General features: G+C 35.7%; 1 protein-coding gene and 1 long non-coding RNA gene across 6 annotated transcripts in view; one reads left to right on the top strand and one right to left on the bottom strand.

Moving 5' to 3' along the window:
* LOC106950303 (sodium leak channel non-selective protein-like) overlaps positions 1 to 12,342 on the top strand; it is a 41,576-nt gene that overhangs the window by 1,819 nt on the left and 27,415 nt on the right. Inside the window, exons 2-11 of one of the 5 annotated variants that reach the window (XM_015037064.1) lie at positions 2,431 to 2,546; positions 2,751 to 2,812; positions 4,792 to 4,932; positions 5,068 to 5,250; positions 7,012 to 7,095; positions 7,223 to 7,362; positions 7,464 to 7,592; positions 8,684 to 8,835; positions 9,887 to 10,029; positions 10,303 to 10,407. In XM_015037064.1, coding sequence (XP_014892550.1) covers positions 2,771 to 2,812; positions 4,792 to 4,932; positions 5,068 to 5,250; positions 7,012 to 7,095; positions 7,223 to 7,362; positions 7,464 to 7,592; positions 8,684 to 8,835; positions 9,887 to 10,029; positions 10,303 to 10,407 — 1,119 coding nt within the window. In that variant the 5' untranslated portion in view covers positions 2,431 to 2,546; positions 2,751 to 2,770. The other 4 variants (XM_015037065.1, XM_015037068.1, XM_015037066.1 and 1 more) reach the window with 4 other exon arrangements.
* Positions 1,951 to 2,469, bottom strand: LOC106950306 (uncharacterized). Its single transcript, XR_001425584.1, has 2 exons — positions 2,375 to 2,469; positions 1,951 to 2,134 (listed from the first exon to the last, which is right to left on the bottom strand). It is a non-coding gene; the product is annotated as an uncharacterized LOC106950306 (long non-coding RNA).

Genomic DNA, 12,342 nt, shown 5'->3' with positions numbered 1-12,342 from the left:
TTTGACAAATTTTCCCTCCAGACTGAATTCTAGTTCTTTATCACTTGTTTTAGCAAATTTGCGCATTGAGCTAACTGCTCGGTTTCATATTTTATTAAGACGATTCCTTTGAAGGCCAACGTATCAAGTGCACATGTCACATAAAGCAACAACATTATAATTTACATTAGTATCGTAAACGTTATAATGCAAAACAAAGAAAAGATTCATTTAACATTTTTAAATGGATCCATGAGTTTACTTGATGACCACTAGGGGATGTTTGAATGGATTCAAGATTCCACCACAATTCTGATCAACATATTAATGAATTACTATTATTATTAATGAATGAAATACACTGGAAAACTTTACTACATGTTAAATTTTTACTGTAGACTGGACCTTTTGGATATAAACTTACTAAACCATGAAACAATCATAGTTATTTTATTAACAGGTGACACTAGGTATGGGCTGCTACGAGAGTATCATAATTTGATGAGTGTAGAAAAAAAACTATCGAGGTAATTGCAATATGTTTTAAAACTAAATGTACAGCATGACCTAATTCTTTGTATTTATGTCAAGAAAAGATCAATTATTATTTTATTGGCTTAAAAAATAAGATTTTTGTAAAAGAGATACAATCTTTCTATTTCTGCAAGTAATATATAACTGAGAAAAATCTAACTATTTACATGTTGTTTTGATTTTAATATCTATACAAAGTCAGTGTTACTGTTAATTTACTATATATACAGCACTTCCAGCTAAATTGAAATTTCACTTCCCACTGATCCTCGGCGCAACATGTAATGCAATTTGAAAACTAAATAAAATGCTAAAAAAACAATAGATAATAATAATAATAATAATAATAATAATTTATATGTCTGTTATATTATAATTGGTAATATATTTTGTCTAGAACTTAAACATTTTAACTATAATGTAGATATAGTGAGACTTATGGTGAGCAGTGAAATCAATGACAACAACAGGAGTGGCAAATACTCAGCCTTTGCATGACATTGCTGGAAAAAGTTTTTTTTTTTTTTTTTTAAGAAGCATCAAAGAAACAGAGTACACTTGCAATTTTTTCTTTGGACTCACGAACAAAACTTCGACAAGGAAAGTTAGATTTTTTATTTTTATTTTTTAAATCCTTACAGTTACAATTATTTTGTCCAGAGATCACATCTTTCTCAGTGAAGAACACGTCCTCTCTCCAAATGGGAAAGTAATTGCAGTCTTTGCCACCTATACTCCCACATAATAGCACTTAGACCCTGCAATTTTGTTTTCACTCTCCCTCACGTCTCTATCTGCATATGTTAAGTGTTGCAATTACACTGGAAAATTGCTTCCAACTACATGGGGTTTATTGGGTGGACAGTTTCTTTTATTGCTAAGAACATGTGAGGGAATAAGAGGGATACAGTTGCACTGTTCTGCTTGTACTGCTGGTGTAACTTTGTTTTTTGTTTGAAAAATATTGATTTTTTTTTTTTCAAAGTTTTTCTTGTTACTTGATTTAAATTCTTTTAGTACAGATTCACAGCAACATCAGCAGTAAAGCAATGTACACTTTAAGACTGGGGTTATTTGTAATGTTCAAAATATCTGATTTAAAAGGCAATCCAAACAAGCTGCTATTGTTGAAAAGGAAAATTAATGCAATTATTATTTTTATGTTAATAGTTCCTTAGTGTTGGTGGAGGTTCAACTGAATGGTTTAGTTCAAGTCCATGTGTTCAAATGGCCAGTCAAGGTCTACATAAATCAAATAGAGATTTTTGTGGCAGGACTTGAAAGTTGATGCCACAAACATGTCTTACTGTCTGATGATTTGTGTTGCAGCAAACAAACACCGGTTCTACAAAGGACTGATTTAGAGGACTGTGAATAAATGGATGCAAAACTTTTCAGTTTTAGATTTGTGTAAGAAAAACCCAAAAAAACAACCACCACAAACACCACATTTAGTTTTTCTGACATTCACAATATGCATTAGTTTGCATTGGTTTATTACATAACAGAATCAAGGTTCATGAACATTCTTGCAAGGCACCAAGACAGTGGTTTTCAACCTGCGGCTCTGGAGCCTCCAGTGGCTCTTTGGTCCTTCCAAAGTTGCTCTCAACAAGTTTGCCTAAAAATAAGAAAGCATCAATTGATGTTGTAACTATATAGGTATAAAAACAAATGCAGGTTTTAGCAGTTTTTCACTTTTGTCATTGACTATTCTCATTAGAATGACACCACAGAAAGTACTAGTATTTTTTTAACTCCATTGTTATTTTCATTAGCTAGGACATTTTTTTTTTTTTTCGTTTTGCAGTTACATGTCTTTGTGGAATACATATCAACACATGTGTAAATGTTTTCTTACTTTTTTTTCCCTTTCCTGCTCTTCTGACTGCTACCAATCACCGATGGTTGCCACAGGACCACCAACCCGTTGTTGGGGACGTTCTCCTTTCCGCATCTGTAATCTCTCTGTCTGGTTGGTTCCTCCACCCCTCTGTGACCTGGGGATGAATGCACCAATGAGGAGCCTCACAGTGAGTCTGCTGGTCCTCCTTCACCCCATCCTCCTCCACAACACCTCAGTCACTCACTCACTTACTCACAGAGTGTGTCGCATATATGCCTCGATGTCAGACGTGGTGGGCATTCCTGTCTCTATGAGCGTACTGTAGATGTGGGTAGTGTACTGTACACCATATAAGCCATGATGTTGACTAACTGTTGTGTGTTATTTACAGGGTATGCCTGATCGCATGTTATGTGCAGTGCTGGAGCAATTTCAGCTTTACTTTTCCCTTTGGTATGTGCGCTTTGTCTCCATTCACAGTGTCATTTCTTCTTGTGTTCTTATGTTGAAACGGCCTGTACAATTTTCTTTTTTCTGCATACACACGTTCACACACGCATACACATACATGCAGATGTTGGCAAGCACAGGTAACCACCACCTCACACTCTTTACACCATGCTGGTGCCTCTTCACTCAGTGTGATGAAGATCTTGTGAGATCTTTTTAGGGATGGTAAGTTACTGGAGCTGTTCCAGTGTGAATACACTCGTTCTGTGTTCCATGCGTGCTACGTTGTGTATCACGGTGATCATTCAACAATGCAGCACATTTAGTTTTGAAGTATAAACCTATACTCTGGCATTTCAAGTCAGGGACATTTTCTTGATCTGACAGAAACCAAAGCTTGGTAATGCTTAGACATGTATTAAATGTATCCGTACTCAGATGTAGTTCTGATCAAAAGTTTACATCCACTCATCGGGAGCAAAAATGTCATTAAAATTGGACTTTATTTTTCTAACCTGTTTGCTTGGTGTGAATTGGTGATCATTTGTAATTTTGGACTTTATTTATCCAAACTATTTGTTCATTGTGAACTGATGACAGAAGAAAAACTTAAAAATATTGGACAAACACTTGAGTCTTTGAATTTATTTTAAATGCTAAATATCGGTTTAGCTATCTAAGAACAGTGTAGTAATCTGTAAGCTAATGAAGGGCAATAATGCCAATCATGATATTTTGTGCATTTTAAATATCACTACAAAAATAAGGTAATAACTTGCTAACAAAAATACAATACCATAACGTTTTGTCTATATTGTGTATTGTATATTTATAAATATAACAATGACATCCAGCATACCTGTTAGTCTATTATTACATTATTGGCTGCAATTATTCAGTTATTACATTTTCAACAATCTCTGGCTTTGGCATCAACTTACTCACTATCCAACAGCATAATAACATATTATAGTATTGGCAAAATGTTATGTTATTCACTCACAAACCTCATTATATTATTGAAAAGCTGCTACATTAATAGCTTTAGTACATTTTAAATGGTTAGAAGTATTAAGTCATTGCCAGGTGGTGCATTATTACATTATTGGTTGCTACACAACCCGACCAGTGTTTAATGCCTAAATGTCCCTTTGGAGGTTGCACCTCTACCACAGGCATTTAGTAGCTGCCAACAGGCTTCAGGTATGAGTATTGCTACATATTTGACCAATCCAGTTCATTTAAAGAGATTGCTTTTCTGCCATGAATTTAACTTTTATATGTAGTCTACAAATTTCCCATAGAGTAGAGCACAGGGCTTTCCAAAAATCTTAATGTTGCTTTTTCTGTACCAAACACAGTTTTAATGTATTTTTATTAGGCATCACTGACCTGTTGGACTACTGTGCCTACTGTCCAGCATGGTTTTGATAGCATCTATTTTGCTGCCAGTGGTACTGGTCGATTGCCCAATGTCAACAGAATAAAGAAGAAGGAGCACAATCTCTAAATCCCCCAACCTTTCTCTCAACTAGGTGGATGAATCTTGGACTTATCCAGGTGTTCCCTCAACACAGTGATCCCAAATATTGAGAATACAGCTAACGTCAGTTTATTGTTTAATCACTTCACCCTGGATAAAAACAAAACAAAAAACATTTGAGTTAATCATGAAAGACCAAAGGTGAGATGGCATTCATTGCCTTTAAGTGCATGTAACTGTCTGACCAGAACTTTAGCCTCACATAAAAGTCAGTTTACCACCAAACTCCCATGTTTTTTTTAACCTCCAGGTAAATATGGCCAACAATGACTTTACTGCATTATGTATGCAAGAAGTGTATAAATTCAGGATGAAATCTAGGCTGTTAAGAGTTATAACTATAGTTCTGCCACTGCCCTGACTTGGATGTAGCCAGAGTGCTCTCCACTTCCTCATTTAGCTTTGGTCATTGTCCTGTTCGCCTCCCTCTCCCTGTCAGATCCACTCTCTGTATAGCACAGCTAGTCCCAGCATGCTGAAGAGGAAACAGAGTTCCCGGGTCGAGGCCCAGCCCATGACCGACTTTGGGCCAGATGAGACCCTTGCGGACAGTGCTGACATCTTCTGGATCAACAAACCAGTGAGTCCACCTGTAGAAGAAGCCTAGTTGACCAGTTAGTACTTCACAGTAAGAGAAAAAAAAAATAAAAAAAAATCCAGTCACACTTTGTTGTTGTTTTTTTTTTTTTTTCCCTTTTCTGTTCTGTTCCTACAGTGGGTCCATTCCTTGCTTCGAGCTTGTGCCATCATCAGTGTCATCTCTGTCTGTATGAACACTCCTAAGACCTTTGAGCATTACCCTCCGCTGCAGTATGTGACATTTACCCTGGACACGCTGCTCATGTTCCTCTACACTGCCGAGATGATAGCCAAGATGCATATAAGAGGAATCATCAAGGTAGTTTCACTAAGACTGTTCATAACTGTAATGATAGTCCCAACAGGCACAAAACCTCAAAGTAAATGTTAATACAGCAAGAAAATAACACATATTTTCTGTTATGTAAAGCTTAACACCTTGATTCCCCATACCTTAATCCAGTGGCTGGATGTTTGGCACAGCTGGTTACAGACTTTTGTTGTTATTGTTACAATGTGTCGGAGATTTAAACACAGGTAGAAATGGAAGAGAACATATACTGAATGAGCCGATCAGCTTTGCCTTTAGAGATGAAAATTATCTGGGGTATTTTTCTTTGCTATTAATGTGCTATTTGGCATCTTATTCTTATTTTGTTAGGTTAGTCTGTGACCCTAACTTGCTCTTACTGTGTGTTTGTACATGGTTGTCTTTAAAGTTTCTCTGAGGAAAATTTTGTTGGGAAGACATAAAAAAAAAGATGATCCTGAGTTCCATCTAAACCACATGAAAATGTGGGTGAAAAGTGAAAGGTTAGATGTTATTTACACATTGTGCAAGTTCAGAAAAAAAATTCTGTGTTCTCCCTATTTTGTAACCTTTTGTAGAAGCCATTTGCTTTTTTCCTGTGCCAGATTTCCAAAACAAATGCAGGAAACACACTCAGACGAAAACACATTGAAAAAAAGTGAACATAATCATTTTACAAACTGTTTAGACAATTTATTTGGGTGTATGAAAATTCATTGCAAGATGAATTGTACTGTACATCGTATGAAATCTCTTACGTTTATTTGCAGCAGGTTGTTTCCTTTTACTTTAACAAAAATAAGCTAACCAGTGATCACTTACTGTCATAAAAATTTAGGAAAATCAAACTTGCACATCAGTGATTGCTAACAGTAAAAAAAAACAAAAAACAAAAAAAAAAAACTCACAACTAGAGGCCTGCATTAGCATGGGAAAAACACCTTTGTTTCTGGTTCTTTTCATGTTAATTTTTCTGTTTAACACTGATGCATCTTCTGAGGGTTGTTATTCATTTAAATAATATTTAACTTGTGCTAATTCTTTATATTTCATAAGTGATGAGTCAAAAATTATGGGAGCTTTTAGTAATATCTGTAAATGTCAAAAAAGGTTCATGTTTAATTATCTTATCTTCTATTGAACTTAATGGCACCTGAAACTTTTGCTGTCTTCTATCATATTGTTGAAAGTGCTGGAGTGTATATATATATATATATATAAAAATTCACATTGCGTAGGAATGTAATAGCATGGTTTTGCCCTTGTCAGTGCATGTAATCAAACATGGTACTTATCTGTAGAGTGTTCAGCACACACCCTTCCATTTGCAGCCTTTCTTCCTGAGAAAGATTGACTCCCTAAGAGCTTCTTACACAGTCTCTCTCTGTAAGTGGTAATTAAGGATGGCCGTTTCAACTGGCCCCTTGGCGTTTCAGCTTCTTTGCACTATAGGGCCTTTGAAATTTTTGTCTTATCTCATTGAAAACAGGCTGATGGAACGCTGTGGTCAATCTGTCAAAGTGGGCACTGTCATTTCAAATTTCTTTGTTGCATTTTTTTTGCTATGTAACCTTTTAAGTAAAATAAATACATACAAGTATTTGATAAAACGTACTCATTAAAGCATCATGCAAAGCTAATCTTGTATAAGTAATGGTCTGAAATATCCCTGCATATGATTTTTATTTGTTAGCTTGCTGTCAAATATATACATTATTAAATCCATTTAATATTTCTTATCTTTCAAGTCTTTTCTGTGACTCTTTTTAGGGTGACAACTCCTATGTGAAAGATCGCTGGTGTATGTTTGATGGCTTCATGGTGTTTTTCATCTGGGTCTCCTTGGTACTTCAGGTGAGTTGCATTATTTATTGTTTTTAAAAGTAACAAATAAAATTGCCTCTTTGACTGCGTATTGCATTTCTCACTTTAGGCCTATATTTATGTTACATTTTTATTTATTTTTTTCTTATTTGTTAAGGTTTTTGAAATAGCAAAGCTTGTGGATCAGATGTCTCCATGGGGAATGTTGAGAATACCCCGAGCGCTAATAATGATCCGTGCCTTTAGGATCTACTTCCGCTTTGAGCTCCCCCGTTCCCGGATCACCAACATTCTGAAGTAAAATGCTACTTTGAGGATTTTTTGAAAATATGTCGACACTTTGTGGATAGGTATCTTTGTAGTGATGCAAAATCTGCTTTCTCTGTTCTGTTTCCCAGGCGCTCGGGGGAACAGATCTGGAGTGTCTCGATCTTCCTCCTGTTTTTTCTCCTGCTCTACGGAATTTTGGGTGTTCAGATGTTTGGAACCTTCAATCGTCACTGTGTTACAAATGATACAGAAAAAGAGTAAGCATCTTCTAAAAATAAAACAGTTCTTTAATTTTAGATTTTATTCTCTGATGGAATAATTCTGAAAACTAAATGTTATTGCTCTTGGATTTGTGGCATTATGTGAATCATTTTATATGCGGTATATGCTAAAACAGCTGGTTGTCGTGATATTTTCTTATAGAATAATTTTTTCATAATCGCGTGTAATAATTCTATTATCTAAACATAATTAATCTGTTATTGCAATAGCATATTCTCACACTGAAATCTGTAGAAAAATCCAACCTTTATTTTGTGCATATTTACTTAGCAAGCTATTTATAAAAAGACACATTAGCAGCCACGTTTCAGATTTGTATTTGTAAAAAAAACAACACTATCTATTTTTCCTTCCACATTACAATTACGCAGCAATGTGTTAAGATAAGACGTATTTTATTGATTCCAAATTTGGGAAACTTATGCTTTTTGTGCATTTTTGCAATGCTCTTTATATGGTTGTGAATACATTTTATAATTTAGACTTATTATAGAGAAGAACATTGTTGACATGCTCTTCCCTATGTGTGGAAATTTAAGTAATTTTCTTTTTTTAAATGCCTGTGGGCATATGCTGACATAAACAGGTGACCTTGAATAATTTCTAAAGATTTGTTTTTTATTTATTCAAATAAAATAAAACCTGACCTGTTTTCACAGGTCATTTTGACCCTAATGCTGGGCTTCGTTTACCTCATGTTTGTCGTCACGAAAAATGACTAGGTTTCCTAAGACATGTTGATCTATTTCAGGCCTGCATAATTAGCTTTTATCAGGATTCATCATTGTGCCTCTGATTGCCCTTTGTGACAGCGCATTAAATTATCTCTTCTGATCCTGTAACCCCTAATAAACAATTTGGATGAGTGTCTGGGCAGGCAATTTAAGAGAATTAGTTTTCATTAGTCAAAGCAAGCAGATTCTGGAAACTCCTTTACCTCAAAGAAAGTTATACCTATAAAAAAGGATTTGAGTCGCACTAAATTCAAATTTTTTTTTTTTTTTTAGAATTATTAGGTACTTTATATAAGGTGTGATTTTCTTTTGTTTTTTACCCTTTTGTGTAGCAAAGTGACGTGGAACAGCTTTGCCATCCCCGACACTCACTGCTCCCCTGATGGAGAGGGCTACCAGTGCCCTCTTGGTTTCAAATGTGTGGATCTAGAAGATTATGGCCTCACCAGACAGGAGCTTGGTTACAGTGGATTCAATGAACTAGGTATATGTTGTCGTTATCAATGTATGACATTAAATCAGATTGAACTCTTCCGGTTTTTTGGCCATTTACAATTATTGAAACCATTTATATTTACTATGTAAGTATTAAGTAATATTTTTCTAGACTTCCTTTCAGATTCTGAAGTTTATTTACATTTTCTTAGTATTTGGTAGAATTTCTTTTTGAAATGGTGTAAAATTGTTCAAAAGTGTTTCTGCCTTCCTCAGCTGGGTTGACTGAGTCAGTCACAGTTGTATGCCTTGCTCAAACAAGCCTTTTGGATTTGCTTCTGAATCTTAAATTAAAACTTGAAATATAGAGTTTCTTTGTCCGTAAGCAATTTTGGATTCCTGTCATTTTGAATGAAATGTTTTTGCTGAAGCCTCAATTACCTGGATGATCTGGAACTGGATTTTGTTTTTGCTTCACAGCTGTTGATTTAATTCATTTTTTTAAATGCACCAGTTTGATATGCAGCAAAACTCTCAAACAATGTGATACTGCCACCAATATGCACACCACAGGACATTTTTTTTAATGAAGATCTTTGCCGCTGACTCTATTTGCAAGCGATAATCTGGCTTGTTTTTTTTTTTTGTTTTTTTTTTGAGTAACTGCTCCTCTCTGATTGGCTCCTCCTGTTAGCTTTGGCAAGTATCCCCACAATGTCTTCTGCTTTTGATTTGGGTTTGATTCACGTAATTTGCATCAAAACATGCTACTTTGTGGAAAACAGAACTGGCCTCCTTCCTGTGATCACTGCTGGACAGTCCTATGCTGTCGCTTGTCCATAGTTTAATCAGATCTGCGAATTTTAAAAGTAACAATAACCTGCAGATCTGTTCTGAGGACTGTCTCCAAGTATGAAATCAGTGTTAGACCAATAGTGCCCAACTCATGTTCATCATCATCTTATGTTTTCTCCTGTCTTGTCATACTCATTTCTGTTGATTGGCCCGTAAACTCAGATTCAACACATTGAATCGAAGTATGAAAATCTTTGACTGAAAGTATATTTGTATTTTTATCCTCCTGGTTCTGCATTTCCTAGGTACAAGTATCTTCACTGTGTATCAGGCTGCATCACAGGAGGGCTGGGTGTTTCTCATGTACAGAGCCATCGACAGTTTCCCGCGCTGGCGCTCCTACTTCTACTTTATAACTCTCATTTTCTTCTTGGCTTGGCTTGTCAAGGTTTGAGCTTCTGTCTTTCTACTGCACAATAATTACAGAAGGCAGTTATACATGAAAAAAGCTCAGGTTAATTGACATCACCCATTATTTTACCTACTGGAGTAGTGACTTCTCCTTGTTAGTAAAACGTTCTTGGGCTAATTAGTGAAGGACTGTCATCTAATATATAGTGAAGAGAGCTCATGCACAATTCTTTTTTTTTTTTTTGTGGTCGTTTACTTTTAATTGTCTTAGCATATCTTGGGTTCACTCCCGTTGTCCTTTCTACTCCAGAATGTGTTTATTGCTGTCATCATTGAGACGTTTGCAGAGATCAGAGTGCAATTTCAGCAGATGTGGGGGTCGAGGAGCAGCACCACGTCAACTGCTACCACACAGGTACGACTATCACACTCATAGGCACAAAGTGAACGACGTCGCCCTCAAATTGTCATGATGGCAGCTTGGGTATATTGCGCACCCTGGCCTTTCAACGTGAACCCCACAAAGCTCCACAGCTAGGATAATCTGTCAACAGATGTTCAGATGAGACCATAATCAAACTTTTTCACTGACATGCACAACGCTGACGTGTAGCGCAAAACCAGCACTCACTAACAATGGTGTGCTGGGAAGATGCTTTTCTTCTTCATGTAAAGTGAAGCTAGTCAGAGGTGATGGAGCCAAACCTACTAAACGCTGCAAAAGACTAGAGATTGGAGTAGATATTTATTTTGTAGCAGGACAACATACATGGCATGCAGCCAAGATGTAATGCACTGGTTTAGTTCAAAGCATATCCATGTGTTAGAATGGCCTAATCAGAGTCAACTGAGAATCTGTGGCAGCATTTGTGGCTCTCAGATAGTCTCCATCCACTCTAATCTTGACCTAATTTGCAAAAAAGAAAAAAAAAAAAAAAGAATGGGTAAGAAATGCCAGATGTGAAATGTTTGTAGAGAAGACTTAGATTTGTGACTGCAGCAAAAAGAGTTCCTACAAAGTCTGGGAAGCTGAATTTAAATTGACACCACACTTTGTACATTTGTATGTGTAAACATATTTGAAACCATGGGGCATTGTTTTTTTTTTTTTTTCTCCTTCACAGCAGTGTCCTCCTTTGTGTTTTTTCATCTAACCAAATCGCATTAAAAACACATTGAAGTCTGTAGCTGTATCATAATGAAATCTAAAAAAGTTCACGGGGTAGCTGGCAAAGCAGAGGACTGTAGATATTTAAATGAGTGACAAAACATTCATGATAGCATCCAAAGTTAGTTTTTTACCCCCCCGACACATAAGGCTGTTGGTTATTTAAAAATATGCTTTTGAATAATTAACTAATTATCTATCTACTCGTAATCAAGCGTTGCTTCATTTGATTTCTTGGGAAATTGAGAGTTGATCATGAAGTGTACATATATGGACCTTTTCAGCTGTAAGACTTTCAATATAGCTTATGAGAGTCTAGAAGAATATTCACAAAATATCCCAGGATGTGGATTTATTGAATCAAATACAAGCATGTATTGAATCTGTGGCTGTGCTGTAAGTCGGAGTTTTGATTAGTATTTAGCATATTTCAAGATTTACGATTTTCTTTCTTTTCTTTTTGTTTGTCTTGTATCAAGGAAAGAATCCAGTACTTTATTATAAGCCACCAAAAGCAGAAGCAAATCTGAAGTAAAAATCTAGCTGCCAATTTTTAAATGTTTTTGCTGGCATGAGGGAATCGCAGATTAAAATGACAAATGCCACTGGTACTGAATCATATGAACTACCTCTAGCTGGTGTTAGAATTGAAGTGACTCTGTTTAAATATAAATATGTGATTCTTGGCAGGGTTTTTTTGTAATCTTTGCAGTCATATTTCTGGGCTTTGCCAGTGAAATGAAATGAACACAAATATGATTAGTCTGAGTGTCAGTGTAGTTCCAACCACTCTGTAGTCCAAAAATATAATCGGCAGAAAATCATTAATGCTGCGTGTATTTATAAGAAGAATATAATAAGATTTAAGCTTTATAAAAAGCTTGGAGTTTAATTATTTTTGTCAGGAAAAGGAAACATATCAACGAGGATTGAAATTAGATCTTGATAATTAGCAGTTATTAATATAAGACTCACATATGTATGTTGGTGTTTTAAATGCAACTCCCTGGTACATTTATGTTTTAGACTCAAAGTAGCAAAGGAATTAGTTCTTGAATTGTCCTGTTTATGAGTCACCAAAGTCAACAAGAATTATCACAGCAAACTCACCAGCTTAAATTTAAGTGTAACAATTTGGGTACCACTTTATTTGAAGGGGGTTGAATAAGACTGACATTACAC

Source organism: Poecilia latipinna, unplaced genomic scaffold (assembly GCF_001443285.1).
Source record: "Poecilia latipinna isolate Pla-1442-1.1 unplaced genomic scaffold, P_latipinna-1.0 Scaffold391, whole genome shotgun sequence".
Classification (NCBI taxonomy): domain Eukaryota; kingdom Metazoa; phylum Chordata; class Actinopteri; order Cyprinodontiformes; family Poeciliidae; genus Poecilia; species Poecilia latipinna.
Note: the sequence above shows the minus strand (reverse complement) of the source record. Positions and strands in the feature narration are given on the sequence as shown.